The sequence below is a fragment of the Triticum dicoccoides genome, chromosome 6B (genome assembly GCF_002162155.2).
Source record: "Triticum dicoccoides isolate Atlit2015 ecotype Zavitan chromosome 6B, WEW_v2.0, whole genome shotgun sequence".
In the NCBI taxonomy this organism is placed as follows: domain Eukaryota; kingdom Viridiplantae; phylum Streptophyta; class Magnoliopsida; order Poales; family Poaceae; genus Triticum; species Triticum dicoccoides.
Genome location: NC_041391.1, coordinates 679658860 through 679677365, shown reverse-complemented (window position 1 = coordinate 679677365; position 18506 = coordinate 679658860). Strand labels below are relative to the sequence as shown.

General features: G+C 46.5%; 1 protein-coding gene across 1 annotated transcript in view; it reads left to right on the top strand.

Annotated features, from left to right (window-relative positions):
• Positions 1-992: 992 nt before the first annotated feature.
• The window catches only part of LOC119321477 (BTB/POZ and MATH domain-containing protein 1-like), a 34293-nt gene continuing 16779 nt past the window's right edge, over positions 993-18506 (top strand). Inside the window, exons 1-2 of the mRNA XM_037595140.1 lie at positions 993-1264; positions 3645-4400. Coding sequence (XP_037451037.1) covers positions 993-1264; positions 3645-4400 — 1028 coding nt within the window. The remainder of the gene's footprint in view (positions 1265-3644; positions 4401-18506) is intronic.

Below are 18506 nucleotides of genomic sequence, written 5' to 3'. Positions count from 1 at the left end.
AGAAAGAGAGTTGTTTGCCACTTTATATAGTACCAGCTAGTCATAGAATAAACGAGAGAGAGCTTCACCAAATTAGCACATAGAGGGTTTGTCCTCTCATGTAATGTAATACTTCTCCCAATTATAGTGATACGCCGCCGTGTGTTTCGTGGTTTTTCCCCGCAAGGGTTTCCACCTAAAAATCCGTGTCTCTCTGTCTTGTTTATTTCTCGTTATTATCTAACATTTGGTATGCTTCCATGGCAACAAACCACAATACAAGAGTCTTATAGTTTTTGGACTTTACTTAAATATGATTTGTAGTCGACCGATGGTGCTTATTTCTTGCCAAAGACAAGGTTTCCGTATGGTAAATAAATAGTGGCAGATGGTACCAGGTCATGGGAAGGTTTTGAGAAGGCAGAAAGCAGGATGCGCGGGACCCAATTCTGCATGTCCACATGACATATGCACATCAGTCTAGTGATGCCAGTTCTTCGACCTGCACCAGTAGCTGCATTTGTTTGGGCCGCTGGAATGGCACCTAAAAACACGTAGGGGTAAGGTTCAAGGTGGCATGCAACTCAGGGTGAACACGGTCCGGGCCGGTCCGGTCCCTGACCGAGCCGTCACTTGGACCGGCCGCCGGTGGACCGAGCCGGACCGGACCGACCAGTCTGGCGGTCCTGTTTCTAGGGACCGGACCGGCGGCGGCAAAGCCCGGGCTGCACCGAGAGGACCGAGAGGACCGGCCAGTACACAGGCCAGAGCGCGCACTCGAGCTCCGACGGCGGCTGCTCTGGCTAGAGGAAGCGCAGCTCATCGACGAGATGTCTGCAACCTACAGAAGAACCAAAGGAAGCTAGAGTAACCAAGAACATCACCAATGGCAGCCCAACGGCGACGTACGGCCAGTAAACTGAGAAGAAAGGGATGATGATCGATGCGGCGACCTAGGACCTCCCACGTCGATTTCTTTGGCTGAGACGACTAATCAGACTCTGGCGCATCCAATGGACAAGGTCACCGGGGCCAGACAGTCAAGTGGCCGCGCGGACGACAGCCCCGCAGTGGCGGACATCGACGACGGTAGTTTTCTTGCGCCCCTGCCATGCCTGGGTCGTCACGCATCCGCCACAGCCCCGCCACGCCCTCGCCACAGCCCCGTCATGCCCCACCCAAGCCCCAGCCACGCCCCACTCGGTGCTCACCATGCTCCCGCCGCGCTCCAGCCACGCTCCCGCCATGCCGATGCATCGGTTTGTCGGTCCTGCGAGCTGGCTCGGTGAAAGCCCGGACCGGACCGACGAATTTTCGAGCCGAAATCTGCAGCTCGGACCGGCTGTATTTTTCGTGGGCTAGGACCGAGCCGGCCTGGACCGAGCGGGCTACGAGCCGGTCTGAAAGGACCGCTCGTTTCGTCCACCCTGACATGCAACATAGTTATCTGACTCATTGATGAGAGGGATGGCCTTCCGAGGGGGACGCCGGCCATTGGGAGTTGAGTGGGTACTAGAGCGTTGGCACTCCGGGTTCCCAATATACCATCGATGACCTCCTTCAGAGACCCGGATCAATTCCTTCTCACCAGCGACTTCTGGATATTCACAATTCCATAAGCTTCTCTTCATCTTGGTTGCCTCCACTATCTTATTCTCCTTCAAGAACGCAGTCTGACACTACCAAACTAGTAGTGCACTTGTTTGGTTGTAGTTTGATGTAAACATTGTACCCAAGGTTGGCCATACAAGGTTGACACGAAATATATATACTACTGGGAGACGATGCTCCCTAGTTCATCCCTGCGACAAATCTTGAGGGTGTTCACGCAAAAATGTTTCCTACGCTATAGCAACACAAGGATTGCCAAGACGCTCATGCACCTAAGAACTTTCATGGTTTGAGTCATTGAGATTTTGTAAGCACATATGGTCGAAGCATTATACTGCTCCCAGGTTTTATAGTACTCATAATGTCTTACACGTGTTCATTCAATCTCCCCTACAGCAGCATGCATCCTGCGCTTCCTCACGCGTTTTCAATGGCCAACAATATTACTGTGCCAAAATGGCCTGAATGTTTCATGCCTTTGGGACCTCTACTAGGTAGGAACCGTCCAGTCATGTCCAAAACTGGGGTAGGTCCACAGAAAAACCAATATGCATGCAAGAGTGCATGCATCTTCCACTTGATCTCGAGGAGACCATATGCATGGCTTCCTTGAACAACAAGCTGAGAGGCCACCATATGCGCCTCTATTTTCTGTACTGTGAAGTCCCATGTCGCTCAATCTTACAGTGATGATGGAACCCCACCCCCTCTCTCTGTTGCGCCCTCTTCGAAAAACGGCACACTGAATTACGATACCCACGGCCACACACGATCAAAAAAGGTAATAGTTACTGGTTCTCAGGAACCGCAATTACTTCACCGCGGAAGGCGATGCCGTTCCCGCAAAAAAGTAACTGTTGCCATGCAAAATTTGGAGACAAAAGGAAGATGCTTGTCGCAGGCACTTAGATGATGGTCTTATACTACTCGACAAAACGGCAACCTGTCCTACTTCCGCATGGAGCTTCGAGTGTTTTGCTCGCCAATACACCAAAGAAAGACTATGAACAGTAATAGATGGACAAACTAAACGTGATTCTTAATTGACTTTTAGTGTCTCTGCCAACAAGTTTTGCTCACCGATGAGTAGGTGAAACAATGCACGGCTAGTGACTGGTTCAATACAAAAATAGGACCTTGTACGATGTTTCAGTTCCATTGCAATAGTAGAGAAATACGTCATCTTACTGCAATTTACGACGTTTACGCGATGGAAACCTGTTATTCACCTATTCAACGTAATGTTACATGTTTAGTGAAGTTTCTATTTTCTTTCATCGTAATTTTTCTACTGCAATCACCATGTTTGGAGGCACTGATTTAAAACATGGCTCTAATGACATATCAGAGACGCGTTTAGAGTGTACAATACATGATAATTATAGTAAAAGTTTTGTGACGAACGGTTGTGACCGCCTAAAAACACGTTTGGGTTATCTAACTAACTCATGGATAAGCACGATCGACTTTTCCAAATGCCCACACTCCTGAGGATATATGTTACGGAGTAGTTTTCACCTTAGACATGCAACACACGCGCAGCACATGTAGACGCGCCGATGGACCCTATCGGAAATTGTGTTGCCCCGGTCTGATTCGTTCAAGAGTAAGGGCTTCACATTTGATGAGCCACCTTGGAGGTCCGCAAAGCTATATATCAGCGATGGAGCCGCGTCGAGCTCGGGTGAGGAGGTGAATCATCATTCTTTTCTTCGGTGGCTGCTGTCGTGGTGCCGGAGGCAAGTGATGGGCGTTGGTGTCAAGCTCAGAGATGTTCTGCTAACTTTTCAGTTTTGTCATGTCGGTCCTTACGTGACTTGTACTTTAATCTTTATGATATGAATAAGACACGTATTACCATGAAAAAAAAGATCTAGATGCGCCGATGGACCCTATCGAAAAATTGTCATGGACAGTGAGCTATCTGCTCCATCTTCTTCCTCCGATCCTCTTCCTCCTCTTCCACCGCCGCGCAAAACCCTCGCCGGCCATAGCAGCAAGGGCGGCACCCCACCCCCCTATGAGAGCTGTGAGCGCCTGATTCCGCGGAATAGGTCGGCAGTGGCGTCGTCCGGAGACGGCGGGAAGTCCTTAAGGTCCGCCATCGTGGCCGACACGGCCAGTGGGCACCACCTCCTCACCATCCACGGCTATTCCTGCACCAACGTTCCCACCGGACAGAAGATCAGTTCCCGGCCCTTCCAACTCGGCGGCCACCGCTGGCGAATTGACTACTACCCCAACGGCATAACCTCGGTGGTCGCGGATTACGTATTGCTCTCCCTTATCCTCGCCGAGGATGTTAAGGCGGCGGTGAAGGCCAAGCACAGCTTCTGCCTCGCCGGGGAGCCGGAGCAAAAGCAAGTCGCGTGGCTGAGGTGTGCGCCGGTGGTCACGTACACGTCCAGGGGGTGTTGCTTCTACAACCGGTACTCCACCTTCATCAGAAGGAAGGACCTGCTTAAGTCCAAAAACCTAAAGAATGACTCGTTCACCTTCGGGTGTGATATCACCATCGTCCATGGTGAGGCTTACGTCTCTGTGCCCCCATGCGACCGGCGGGGGGACCTTGGAAAGCTCCTTGAGACCGAGAAAGGCTCTGATGTGGTGTTCGAGGTCGATGGCGAGACCGTCGCGGCGCACCAGTTTGTACTCGCGTCCCGCTCGCCAGTATTCGCAGCTGAGCTCTTCGGACCAACGAAGGAGGGCAAGGCCGACGAAGGAGGCATCATGCGTGTGGAAGACATGAATGTGGAGGTGTTCAAGGAGCTGCTATGTTTTGTGTACACAGGATCGTTGCCTAAGATCATGCGCAAGTGTAACACCCCGGATGTGACTTTCCATATTTGTAACTCCAACTCTTGCCATTTTCGGCTATGTGTTATGGTATTCCCTCCGTGGTTGGGTTTTTGTCTTTCGTTTTGCATTTTGTTCATGTCATGCATTTCATCTCATGTCATCATGTGCATCTCATTTGCATACGTGTTCGTCTCATGCATCCGAGCATTTTCCCCGTTGTCCGTTTCACAATCCGACACTCCCACATGCACCCAGCACACCCCTCTTATCTCTTTTCGTGAGCGGGAGAAAAACGGTCTCGGAATGGACCGAGGTTTGCCAAGTGGCCTTGGTACACCACTGGTAGACCACCTGTCAAGTTTTGTTCCATTTGGAGGCCGTTTGATGCTCCAACGGTTAACCGGGTAACCGCAAAGGCCTCTTGTGTGTTGCAGCCCAACACTCCTTCAAAATAGCCAAATAACCTATCTAAACCATCTCCATGTTCTCCGTCGTTGGATCACGATCGTGTGGACGAAAACTACACCCCATTTGGAGTCTCCTAGCTCCCTCTACCTATAAATATGTGATCCCCTCCAAAAATCTCGCAGTCTAAACCCTAGCCCGCTCCTCTAGCGCCGCCGGACACGTCCGGATCGGACCGGACGCGTCCGCCGCCACGCCCGCACCAATCAGGCGCCGCCACGTGGCCTCCGCCACCGCCGGCCGCCGTCGGCCCCGCCACCGCCGGCCGCCGTCGGCCCCGCCACCGCCGGATCCGGTGAGGTCCGGCCAGATCCGGCCGGCACCATCCCGCCGGCGCCCTCTCCGTCCAACTCCGGCCACCGTCGCCTCGTCTCCGGCGAACTCTGGCCAGATATGCCTCGCCTCATTTTGCGTGCCGGCTCAACCCCCAGATCCGCGAGGTGAAATTCCACCAAGTCCCGGAGCTCCCTGATATTTTTATGCACTGTTCATCATGCCATAACTTCATGCTCGGTGCTTCGATTTGTGCTTATAATATGTCAAAATTTTCACCATGAGACGCTCTTAATTTCGTTCCATTGTGACATGCTTGTTTGTGTTCATCTTGATGCATAAAGAATCATTGCAGGAGTGCTATATGATGTTAACTATTGTCTGTTAACAGAACTTGATGATTTGTCTTTTTCATTACATTTTATGTGTGCATCCTATGAGCATGACCTCTACAGGTGTTTTGATCTAAAACATGCCGTCTTTCCATAGGAGCTTGCCATGTATTTTTTTGATCAGTGTGGTGGCAACCACAAGCTTGCAAACTAGGCTTTGTGATGTTGCTGATTTCAGTCCCTGTTCTGCTGTTATTTTGATGCCATGTAAACTTGATGATACAGTGATACCCGTGCTTGTTTTAGGATACTTAAGTAAGGATGTTTTGAACATATGGTTATGCTATATCCATCCATGCCCCTGTTTGAAATTATGGAGTGCCCTAGCATGTCTTGTTCTTGCTCTACTTTTTCTATAAAATGTTTCTGGCAGAATGTTAACATGTTATTCCATATTGCCATGGTTGGTGCTAGTGATACATGCATCCTATGAAGTTGCTATTGCCATGGTTAGCTTTATGAACATGTCATATTTCTGTTGCTATGCTTGTTTTGTCATGCAATACTTTGTGATGAGTGGTTTGAGCTCGCAAAGATGCCTTTAGAATTCTGTTTATGACATGCTCTGTTTTTCTGCTAAGTCTGAAACTGTCAATAAAACTTGCTATGTTTACATGGGTGCCATCATATGTTCTATGCCTTTTTGGCTCATGTTCAGTAAGAGACTTTTGTTCTATGCACTTAGTAGATTCATACCATGCCTTGATTTGCTGTGATATATTCATGTAGCATGTTGTTTGCTTGCTCTAAACATGGCTTCCTGATGTTATTTCTGGCATATTAGTATTTTCACTAAGTCTGTGATGCTCTAAACATGTCTTTTGCACTTTTGCCATGCTTGTTTGAACCTATTCTTGTGTGATTTAGCCATAGCACAGTGTTCATTTTTTGTCAAGAATCTTGTGTACATCACTACCATGTGCTTCGTTGCTATGTTGGAGTACAGTAGCTTAGTTTCTTTTTGCATGCTAAGTAGCATCATGCTGTTAATCGCAGATTTGTGTTATTCTTGTTTTGCTTGCCATTTGCAGACCGTGCATCCATTTCCGGTGATCTTTATATCGATTTCAACCGAAATCACCTCATCTTTCCAGTGGCATACTTGGTTCTCCAAGTTGATGCCTTGATCATTATTTCCCTTCCGGAGCACGCTTATGCATTGCATATCATATCTTGCATATCATGCCATGTATTGCATCATGTTGCTTGTGCATTGCACCGTGATTGATTGTTGTTCCATTGCTTATGTTCTTGCCTTGGGTAGAGCTGGGAGACGAGTACGTGAACGAGGAACCTGTTGAGTACGCTAACGAGGATCAAGCTTTCGACAACTCTGAGAACTTTGCAGGCAAGATGACCATACCCTCGATATCACTTCTATCTTTGCTTTGCTAGTTGTCCGCTCTATCGCTATGTTTGCACTATCTACCACTTGTTTGCCATGCCTCTCATATTGCCATGTCAAGCCTCTAACCATCCTTTCCTAGCAAACCCTTGTTTGGCTATATCACCGCTTTTGCTCAGCCCCTCTTATAGCGTTGCTAATTGTAGGTGAAGATGAAGTTTGTTCCTGGTTGGAACATGGATATTTTGTTTAATTAATGCACCTATATTTAGATACATTAAAACTGAGCACTAATCTAGCCATCTTAGGCCATCACTGTTTTCAGCCGTCGGATCTGCTATTCTGAACGCTCTTGGCCATTGGATGCACCTTCACGGCCGCTGGGAGCGCCGCACGGACTGGCCGATGCTCCAATAACAAAATTAGCGATCCGTTGTTGTTTGGGCCTGCTGGGCCAGTATCATCCAATTTCTCTCTATGGCTTCACAAGGATAAGAAAACACATGCCTCGCCCGGTATAGAGAGATGCGCATGCGTGGTGCAGCGAATCGTCGCTATCGATTTGAAGTCCAGTAGCCGGAGATTGAGAAAGAAAATTAATGTTGTCCGACATTAATGGTGTCGGGGGTAATTACATGCCCTTTCGTCACTTCGGCATGCCTCAACTTCGTCTTCTCCGCTCCTTCCTCTCCCTGCTCTCCCAGTTCTTTCTCCATCAAATCTGAAACTCATCTTTATTGATTCTATTTTTTCTACTCCCTGAATGCAGATGCTATTAGTTGTGATGGATCCTATCTCACCTTCCCTAATGGACCTGTGGAAAGGTAGCGACCATGGTGGGCATGGGGCCGCAGCGGCGGTGGCAGCGACTTGCCCGGTGGAGAGATGACGACAGGCGACCACGACGGCGGCGGCTCCCGTGCGAGGATTTTCTCCACCATCCTCGTCGCCAACTCGCAGCAGGTCTGATCTGAACATTATTTCATCCTCCATCTCGTGCAGATCCATCCATGTCGAATTGGCATCATCCTACTATTTCTGATTGCCTATAAATCTGTAACTGCTTCAATGGTATACTTGATGTTACGAGGAGTCTTGTAGGATTACTGCCAATGGTTCACATACCAGAGCAGATGCATGAAGAATTATTACGTACCTCTTTTTTCTAATTATTACTGTATATATCAAGAGACTATCATTGTTCCATCGAGGAAAACTATCACTGTTAGTGCATCAAATGTTTGATACCTATTTTAGGATTGTTAAAAAATAGGATTATAGTAGATTTAGGGGACTGTTTCATATCTGAAAAATCATGGCCTGTAACTTCCAACTTACACCTTCCTCTCTAACGCTTTCAAATTAAATCGTCAGGTTAATACTAACTAAGGTTATTTAGATATGCCAGAAACAGGTGGATCGTTTGAGGTGCACAGGAGCTACCTATTGCTATTCTGATGCATTTATTTTTTGTTCCATGGTGTTAAATCATGCAATCATTTAGGTTACAAAAGGAAAATATTAAGTGTGCCAGTGAACATGAAGCAGTTGGGAATTCACGTGTTGCTATAAGGATTTATCAATATTTAATCCACTAAAATAGCTTCTGAACTAACCTAGGTAGTAGGTACACATGCAAATTCTTTGAAGATGTTACCGACCGATTACCGCCATTATAGAGTAAATTCTAGGAGAAGAAAGAGAATTTGTTTGGTTTGATTATGTATACTGTTATAGAACATTCAATATGCAATGTATGTATTGAAGATTATATTGTTGCTCCTTATGAAGCAGATGCACATACGATATTGTTAGTTGTGAACAAACTTATTTATTCTAACTGCTCATGATTCAGATTTCACACCATCTGGCTGCTCCAGACTAAGCGCACTGCTACAACGGTTTTCTACGGCCTCACCATGTCCTATAATCTTCTTTCAAGTACTTTTCTAGGATATCATGTTTGGCACGATGATGCCCCCCCCCCCTCCCAAACACACACACATTTCTCTGCCGATGATTCACTGCTACAACTGCTTTCTCTGGTTTCAACATGTTCTATAATCTTCTTTCTAGTACCAAAACATTATTTAGATTCTCTCTTTTTTCTTGTATGGGTTGCGTGTGTGCCGATTATTGTAAAATGATGTATTACAAATTGCACTTTTTTCAAAGGTATGTGAAGCTTTTAGTGTGTTGTATTTTCTAGCTTTACAATTTAGGAACATCTCTGCAAGCTAATATGAAGTAGCATGGATGATCTCAGCTAATCAAGCACCTGAGAAAAATACTAATCCTTTGTTTTCTTGTATATTATATTTCTCCAAAAATGCTAGACTTACGCACAGATTTTTACGTACTCAGCTTACGTGCTAACTTGTCCTATTCTTACTCATCTAATTAACCACCCACTCCTAATTAATTGGCCTCCCTATTTCAACAGTGTGCCCCGGTGGCAATTACTTTATAGTTTTTATAACTTCCCGTAGGTGTACCTCTTCAATCTTTCCGTATATATCGAACGGGGCACCCCATCTTTTATTCAAAAGATATTATGGAATTTCCAGGCCCCCGGCACACATATTTTACCATCAACTGGCCTTATTGAAAACTCAATGAACCTGAAGCTTAAGATCGATCCAACTTCAAGACATAAGAAAAAAAAAGTCACTTTAGCCAAGGTACATTGCAAATAGACTAAACTGCCCCTTTGTAAACTGATCAAGCTATCTCTTTGACTATGATTAACACAGGGGTGGTCATACGAATTTAATTGTCATTTTCAATGTATCCATATATGTATAGAATTCCTACCATTATATTGTAAAAATAAACGGGCGCAGCAACGCGCGCCAACATGGTCTAGTACTTGGTAAAGGGTGGAAGGCTCGGCCTTATGCCTGGTGTTTTGTTCCACTCTTGTCGCCCTAGTTTATGTCATACTAGTGTTATGTTCCTTATGTCATACTAGTGTTATGTTCCTTGATTTTGCATTCCTTACGCGGTTGGGTGATTTATGGGACCCCCTAGACAGTTCGCTTTGAATAAAACTCCTCCAGCAAGGTCCAACCTTGGTTTTATCATTTGCCACCTAAGCCTTTTCCCTTAGGTTTTCGCGAGCCCGAGGGTCATCTTTATTTTAACCCCCCCCCCCCCGGCCAGTGCTCCTCTAAGTGTTGGTCCGAAACGGGCAGATTGCGGGACCACCATGGGGCAACTCGAGGTCTAGTTTTACTCGTAGGCTGACCTATCCGTTGTGCCCTGAGAACAAGATATGTGCAGCTCCTATCGGGATTTGTCGGCACAGTCGGGCGGCTTTGCTGGTCTTGTTTTACCATTGTCGAAATGTCTTGTAAACCGGGATTCCGAGACTGATCGGGTCTTCCTGGGAGAAGGAATATCCTTCTTTGACCATGAGAGCTTGTGATGGGCTAAGTTGGGACACCCCTGCAGGGTATTATCTTTCGAAAGCCGTGCCCGCGGTTATGTGGTAGACGGGAATTTGTTAATGTCTGGTTGAAGAGAACTTGACACTTGACTTAACTAAAATGCATCAACCGCGTGTGTAGCCGTGATGGTCTCTTTTCGGGGGAGTTCGGGAAGTGAACACGGTTTGGGTTATGTATGAACGTAAGTAGTTTCAGGATCACTTCTTGATCACTTCTAGCTTCTCGACGGATGTGTTGCTTCTCTTCTCGCTCTTACTTGCGTATGTTAGCCACCATATATGCTTAGTGCTTGCTGCAGCTCCACCACCTTATCGTTTTCCTACCCATGAGCTTAAATAGTCTTGATCTCGCGGGTGTGAGATTGCTGAGTCTTCGTGACTCACGGATTCTACCAAAATAGTTGTAGGTGCCGAGGATACCAGTGCAAGTGATGCAACCAAGCTCAAGTGGGAGTTCGACGAGGTCCTTGGTCATTACTATGTTTCGTTTCCGGATGATCAGAGTGGAGCCCAATTGGGACGATCGGGGATCTAGCATTTGGGGTTATCTTCTTTTCATTTGGATTTGACCATACTCGGTCTATGAGTGTATTTTGAATGTTGTATGAATTTATTTATGTATTGTGTGAAGTGGCGATTGTAAGCCAACTCTCTTTATCCCATTCTTGTTCATTACATGGGATTGTATGAAGATGACCCTTCTTGCGACAAAACCTACAATGCGGTTATGCCTCTAAGTCGTGCCGCGACACGTGAGAGATATAGCTGCATCGTGGGCGTTACAAGTTGGTAATCAGAGCCATCCCCGACTTTGGAGCCCCCTGCTTGATCGAATCGCTGGCGTTGTTCAGTCTAGAACAAAAATGTTTTGAGTCTTAGGATTATATATATCGGAGAGTAGGATTCTTTTTACTCCTCAGTCCCTTCGTCGCTCTGGTGAGGTCTCCTGACCTAGATGTTTTGACTTTCTTCTCCTCAAATTTCACTCAAAAAATTAGGATCACGCGGGTATCTTGGGATCGTTCCGATAGTCTTGTGACGGGAACATTGTTCTTGGTGCCTCCTGACATTTAGGGGTTGTGGCAGTGTCCCGGGGAGTTGAGCTCTGGGGTGTTGTCGTCACAATTTTATCGTTGCAGTTCTAGAATACCTGAGTTTCACCGACATCGAAAATCTCTTTTATGCAGTTGTTGGTGAGATAACCTCGACGCCACCTAGTAGTGGGGAGTTTGGGAGTATTGCAATAAATCGTATAACAGATGCTTTTCGAAGGTTGAGGTACACGATTTTCGAAGGTTTCTTGGTTATGTGTTGACGGATGGATATAGCTGGATGTAGGGATTGTTAGTTTGGGTGAGATATATTGCTTCCCCTGTATCCCCAACACCTGATTGCATAACCAGAAAGTTTCGGGAGTTTATAGGTGGGATTCAAGTAGCTCTAGCATTTCTTCCCGCAGATATTTGGTTTGTGATTGGGTAATCCTTACTAGTTATTTGTTCCAGTCGTACCTTGGTATTTCTTTCATCAATCTCTTATCAAGTGGCTTCTCACCTTAATGGACGTGTGATGTTAGCTTTGGAATTCATTAGTTCCTCCTTGTTCGAATGTTTATTGTGAACACTATATGTTGCAATTTCTAGTCTTTGATTCTACTTATCTATCATCTCAATGCTGGTTCTAACGGATGTCATCTTCCTCAGGATGGCTCCCCCAACTCGCAACAACCCGGATCAGGGTGAAGAAGGTCGATCGAACCCACCACCTCCGCCACCTCCTCCGCCTCCGGTGGTATGGCAAGCTGTCGTGGCGGCCACCAACGCCAGCACCCATATGCTTTTGCAATTGTTGCAAGATTGCAACCAAGGCCAAGGCAACCAAGGGAATCAAGGTCAAGGGCAGTTCAACCATCAGCCTCAGTTTCCTACCTCAACCAGTTCCTTGCGAATCAGCTGAAGTCTTTCAGCTACTGTGCCGAGGCCACAGACGTCGATGATTGGCTCGTGGATATCAACAAGCATTTTGAATGTAGCAATGTCACGCCTGAGGACTACGTCAAGTTTGCTTCTTTTCAGCTCAAGGACCAAGTAGCTGATTGGTATCAGTAATACAAAGATTCCAGAGGAGGTCGAGTGATTACTTGGACTGACTTCTGTCGGGACTTTAAAGCTCACCACATTCCTACCAGTGTTGTTGAGAGCAAGCGTGAGGAGTTCCGCAATCTCAAGCAAGGTAGCATGTCCGTGTACGAATACAACAAGCAGTTTCATAAACTTGCTCACTTGACTAAACAAGACGTTCTTGATGAAAAGAGTATGATTTATCAATTCAGAGGTGGCCTCAGAGAGGATCTGCAGTTAGCTCTCATTCTTGTTGAGCCTACTCAGTTCGATCAATTCTACAACATGGCCCTCAAGCAAGAAGGTGCTCAGCTCAAGTGTGAGGCTTCTAAGAAGAGAATCAGGGATGCAGTTCAGTCTTCTTCTTCCTCACAAGTGGCAGCTAAGCAGCAGAAGTTCTACCTTCCTCCTCCGTTTCGTCAGCCTTACCAGCAGAAGAACTCAGGTGGTCGTGGATCTTCCCACCCACCCTACCCAGGCTATCAGAACAAGTCAAATTCTCAAGCTCCAAGGTCAAATGCTCCTTATCATCGTCCGCTCTCAGAGGTGACTTGCAACAAGTGCCAGCAGAAAGGTCACTACGCAAACAAGTGCTTCAACCAAAGGCGCCTTCAGCATCCTCCTCCTGTGAGATCTTCAAGCAATGCAGTGGTCAAGTATAATCCAAAGCATGCAAAGGTGAACATGATGAATGCAGCTCAGGCAGAGGATTCTTCAGATGTGATCATGGGTAACCTTCCAGTTAACTCTATTCCTGCTAGAGTTTTATTTGATTCTAGTGCATCGCATTGTTTCATGTCAGCACTGTTCTTTACCAAGCATGATTTCACTTTGGAATATTTGGATAGACCTCTAGCAATTGTTTCCCCGGGCAAGCACATGCGTTCTTGTTTGATGGTTCCGAATGTCGGTATCAAGATGGGCAATTATAAATTTATGTCTTCTCCAATTGTTCTTGGCGACTCTGATATTGATCTAATTCTCGGGGTGGACTGGCTTTCTAAGCACAAGGCTAAGCTTGATTGTGCTGCCAGGGAGATTCAGTTGACCCACTCTTCTGATGAGGTGATCATCTATGCCGCTCAGGACGAAACCATTCAGTTATTCTCTCTCAATGAGAAGGGCGAGTTAGATGCAATCTCTCAGATTCAAGTCGTTTGTGAGTACCAAGATGTCTTTCCAGAAGAGCTTCCGGGTATGCCTCCGCACCGGCCAGTCGAGTTCGTTATCGATCTTGAGCCTGGCACTAAACCCGTTTGCAAGCGTCCTTACATGCTTGGACCTAAAGAGCTCAAGGAATTGAAGAAACAGCTCGATGAAAAAGAGCGTCTGGGTTTGATCAGACCGAGTTCATCTCCATGGGGCTGTGGAGTTCTTTTTGTCCAGAACAAGGATGGCACGGACCGACTGTGCGTCGATTACTGTTCATTGAACAAGAAGACAATCAAGAACAAGTATCCACTTCTCAACATCAATGAGCTATTCGAGCAACTCAAAGGGGCTAAAGTATTCTCCAAGCTTGACCTTCGTATGAGTTATCATCAGATTCGCATTCGCGAACAAGATATTCCCAAGACAACATTAAAAACAAGCTTTGGTTCTTATGAATATACTGCCATGTCTTTCGGCCTTGTCAATGCTCCTCCAACATTCTCTCGAATGATGAACTTCATCTTCAACCCCTACACCAATGAATTCATCTTGGTGTATCTCGATGATATCTTGGTCTTCTCTGAGAATAAGAAGGATCATGCCAAACATTTGCGATTGGTGCTCGACAAGCTCAGAGAGTATCAATTCTATGCGAAGTTTTCCAAATGTGAGTTCTAGCTTGATGAAGTTCTTTACCTTAGTCATATCATCTCCGCCAAGGGCATTGCTGTTAATCCCGAGAAGGTGTCTGCAATTGTGAATTGGGAACCTCCTCAGAATATCAAGCAGCACCGCAGTTTTCTTGGTCTTGCAAGCTATTGCCGAAGATTCGTTGAGAATTTCTCTAAGATTGCAAAGCCTCTTTCCAACCTCATCCAGAAGCATGTCAAGTATGTATGGATGCCTGAGTGTGACGTTGCTTTCAACACCCTTAAAGATAAGCTTGTCTGAGCTCCTGTCTTGACTCCTCTTGACGAATCCAAGCCATTCGAATTTTTCTGTGATGCTTCTCTTCAAGGTCTCGGTGCTGTGTTAATGCAAGAGAAGAAAGTTGTGGCCTATACCTATCGTCAGTTGAAGCCCAACGAAAAGAACTACCCCACTCACGATCTTGAGTTGGCGGCAGTTGTCCATACATCATTAACATGGAGACATCTCTTGTTGGGAAGGAAAGTGGACAGATTCACCGATCACAAGAGCCTCAAGTATATCTTCACCCAACCCAACCTCAACCTCAAGCAAACTCGATGGGTTGAAATGATTTAAGAGTACAATCCAAGCATTGAATATACTCCTGTCAAGGCAAATGTGATTGCAGATGCTCTGAGCAGAAAGGCTTATTGCAACAGCTTAATTCTCAAGCCCTTCCAACCGGACCTTTGTGAGGATTTCCGCAAACTGAATCTCCAAGTTGTTCCTCAAGGCTTTCTTGCCAACCTCCTAGTCTCTCCTACTTTGGAAGATCAGATTCGTGAGGCACTACTCCTAGATACCATGGTGAAGAAGGTGAAACGTGGTATTGACTAGGGCATTCCAAAATACAAGTGTTATCGCTTGGATGACAAAGATACTCTATTCTTCGAGGATCGAATTGTGGTTCCTAAAGGCGATCTAGGGAAAGTCATTATGAATGAAGCGCACAATTCCCTTCTATCCATTCATCCTGGAAGTATGAAGATGTACCATGACCTCAAGCAGTCGTATTGGCGGACTCAAATGAAGCAAGAAATTGCTCGATTCGTGAATGAATGTGACATCTGCAGAAGGGTGAAAGCAGAACACCAATGACCAGCTGGTCTCCTCCAACCTCTTGCTATTCCAGTTTGGAAGTTCGATCATATTGAAATGGACTTCGTTACTGGACTTCCAAAGTCCAAGCGTGGGAATGATGCTATTTTCGTTGTCATTGACAAGCTTACTAAAGTGGCTCATTTCCTTCCTATCAAAGAATCTATCACAGTAGCTTAGCTGGCAGAGCTATACACCTCCTGGATTGTCTCCTTACACGGTATTCCTCAATTGATCTCTTTAGATCGTGGAAGCATTTTCACCTCTAATTTCTGGGACTCCTTCCAGAAGGCCATGGGCACCAACATTCGCTTCAGCACAACTTTCCATCCTCAAACTAGTGGCCAAGTCGAACGAGTCAATCAAATCCTTATAGATATGCCCAGGTCTTGTGTAATTTCCTTTGGCATGAAGTGGGAAGATTGTCTTCCATATGCCGAGTTCTCCTACAACAACAGCTTCCAAGCAATTTCGGGCAAGGCCCCATTCAAAATTCTCTATGGCAGGAAGTGTCGTACTCCTCAATTGGTCCGAGACAGGTGAACGCCAACTTCTTGGCAACGACTTGATCACAGAGGCTGAAGAAATGTGTAAAGTCATCCGTGAAAATCTCAAAGCCGCGCAATCGCGCCAGAAGATTTACTATGATAGAAAGCACCGTGACTTGGCTTTCGAGTCGGAGACCATGTCTACCTCCACGTCTCTCCAATGAAAGGCACTTGTCGTTTCGGTATCAAATGGAAGCTTGCCCCGAGATACATGGGTCCTTTCAAGATCATTGGCAAAAGAGGAGATCTCGCCTATCAACTTGAGCTTCCATCCAACTTCGCAAACGTGCACGATGTGTTTCACGTGTCACAGCTTCGCGAGTGCTTCAAGACGCCTGAGCACACTATCAACTTTGAAGAGATTGACCTCCAAGAAGATATGTCTTATCATGAGCACCCTGTTGCTATTCTTGAAGAAACTGAGTGCAAGACTCGCAACAAGTCTATCAAATTCCTGAAAGTGTAGTGGTCACACCATTCCGACCGAGAAGCCACCTGGGAGCACGAGGATCACCTCCGTTCTGAATATCCGGAGTTCTTTCAGTCCTAGATCTCGGGACGAGATCCTCTTGTAGTGGTGGAGTGTTGTAACCCCCCGGATGTGACTTTCCATATTTGTAACTCCAACTCTTGCCATTTTCGGCTATGTGTTATGGTATTCCCTCCGTGGTTGGGTTTTTTTCTTTCGTTTTGCATTTTGTTCATGTCATGCATTTCATATCATGTCATCATGTGCATCTCATTTGCATACGTGTTCGTCTCATGGATATCCGAGCATTTTCCCCGTTGCCGTTTCGCGATCCGACACTCCCACATGCACCCGGCGTACCCCTCTTGTCTCTTTTCGTGAGCGGGAGAAAAATGTTCTAGGAATTGACCGAGGTTTGCCAAGTGGCCTTGGTACACCACCGGTAGACCACCTGTCAAGTTTCGTTCCATTTGGAGGCCGTTTGATGCTCCAACGGTTAACCGGGTAACCGCAAAGGCCTCTTGTGTGTTGCAGCCCAACACCCCTTCAAAACAGTCCAATAACCCATCTAAACCATCTCCATGTTCTCCGTCGTCGGATCACGATCGTGTGGGCGAAAACTACCCAATGCGTCGGGGCTGATCAAACTCTTCTGTGACAACACTGGAGCCATTGCCCTTGCCAAGGATCCCAGGTTTCACAAGAAGACCAGGCACATCAAGCGTCGCTTCAACTCCATCCGTGAAAATGTTCAAGATGGAGACATAGATATTTGCAAAGTGCATATGGATCTGAATGTCGCAGATCCGTTGACTAAACCTCTTCCGCGAGCAAAACATGATCAGCACCAAAACTCTATGGGTGTTTGATTCATCACAATGTAACTAGATTATTGACTCTAGTGCATGTGGGAGACTGTTGGAAATATGCCCTAGAGGCAATAATAAAAGGATTATTATTATATTTCCTTGTTCATGATAATTGTCTTTTATTCATGCTATAATTGTATTATCCAGAAATTGTAATACATGGGTGAATACATAGACCATAATACGTCCCTAGTAAGCCTCTAGTTGACTAGCTCGTTGGTCAACAGATAGTCATGGTTTCCTGACTATGGACATTAGATGTCATTGACAACGGGATCACGTCATTAGGAGAATGACGTGATGGACAAGACCCAATCCTAAGCATAGCACAAGATCGTGTAGTTCGTTTTGCTAGAGCTTTTTCAATGTCAAGTATCATTTCCTTAGACCATGAGATCGTGTAACTCCCGGATACCGTAGGAGTGCTTTGGGTGTACCAAACGTCACAACGTAACTGGGTGACTATAAAGTTGCACTACAGGTATCTCCGAAAGTGTCTGTTGGGTTGACACGGATCGAGACTGGGATTTGTCACTCCGTATGACGGAGAGGTATCACTGGGCCCACTCGGTAGTGCATCATCATAATGATCTCAAAGTGACCAAGTGTCTGGTCACGGGATCATGCATTATGGTACGAGTAAAGTGCCTTGCCGGTAACGAGACTGAACAGGTATTGGGATACCGACGATCAAGTCTCGGGCAAGTAACGTATCGATTGACAAAGGGAATACTATACGGGGTTGATTGAATCCTCGACATCGTGGTTCATCCAATGACATCATCGAGGATCATGTGGGAGCGAACATGGGTATCCAGATCCTGTTGTTGGTTATTGACCGGAGAGCCGTCTCGGTCATATCTGCATGTCTCCCGAACCCGTAGGGTCCACACACTTAAGGTTTGGTGACGCTAGGGTTATTAGGAAGACTTGTATGTGATTACTGAATGTTGTTCGGAGTCCCGGATAAGATCCCGGACGTCACGAGGAGTTCCGGAAGGGTCCGGAGGTAAAGATTTATATATGGGAAGTTGTCATGCGGACACCGGAAAGTTTCGGGGGCATATCGGTATTGTACCGGGGCCACCGGAAGGGTTCCGGGGGTCCACCGGAGGGGCCACCCCTCTCGGAGGGCCCCATGGGCCGCATGGGGCAGGGAACCAGCCCCTGGATGGCTGGGCGCCCCCCCCTTTGCGCCCATTCGCCTAGGGTTGGGGGGGACCCTAAAGGGGGCGCCCCCCCTTGCTT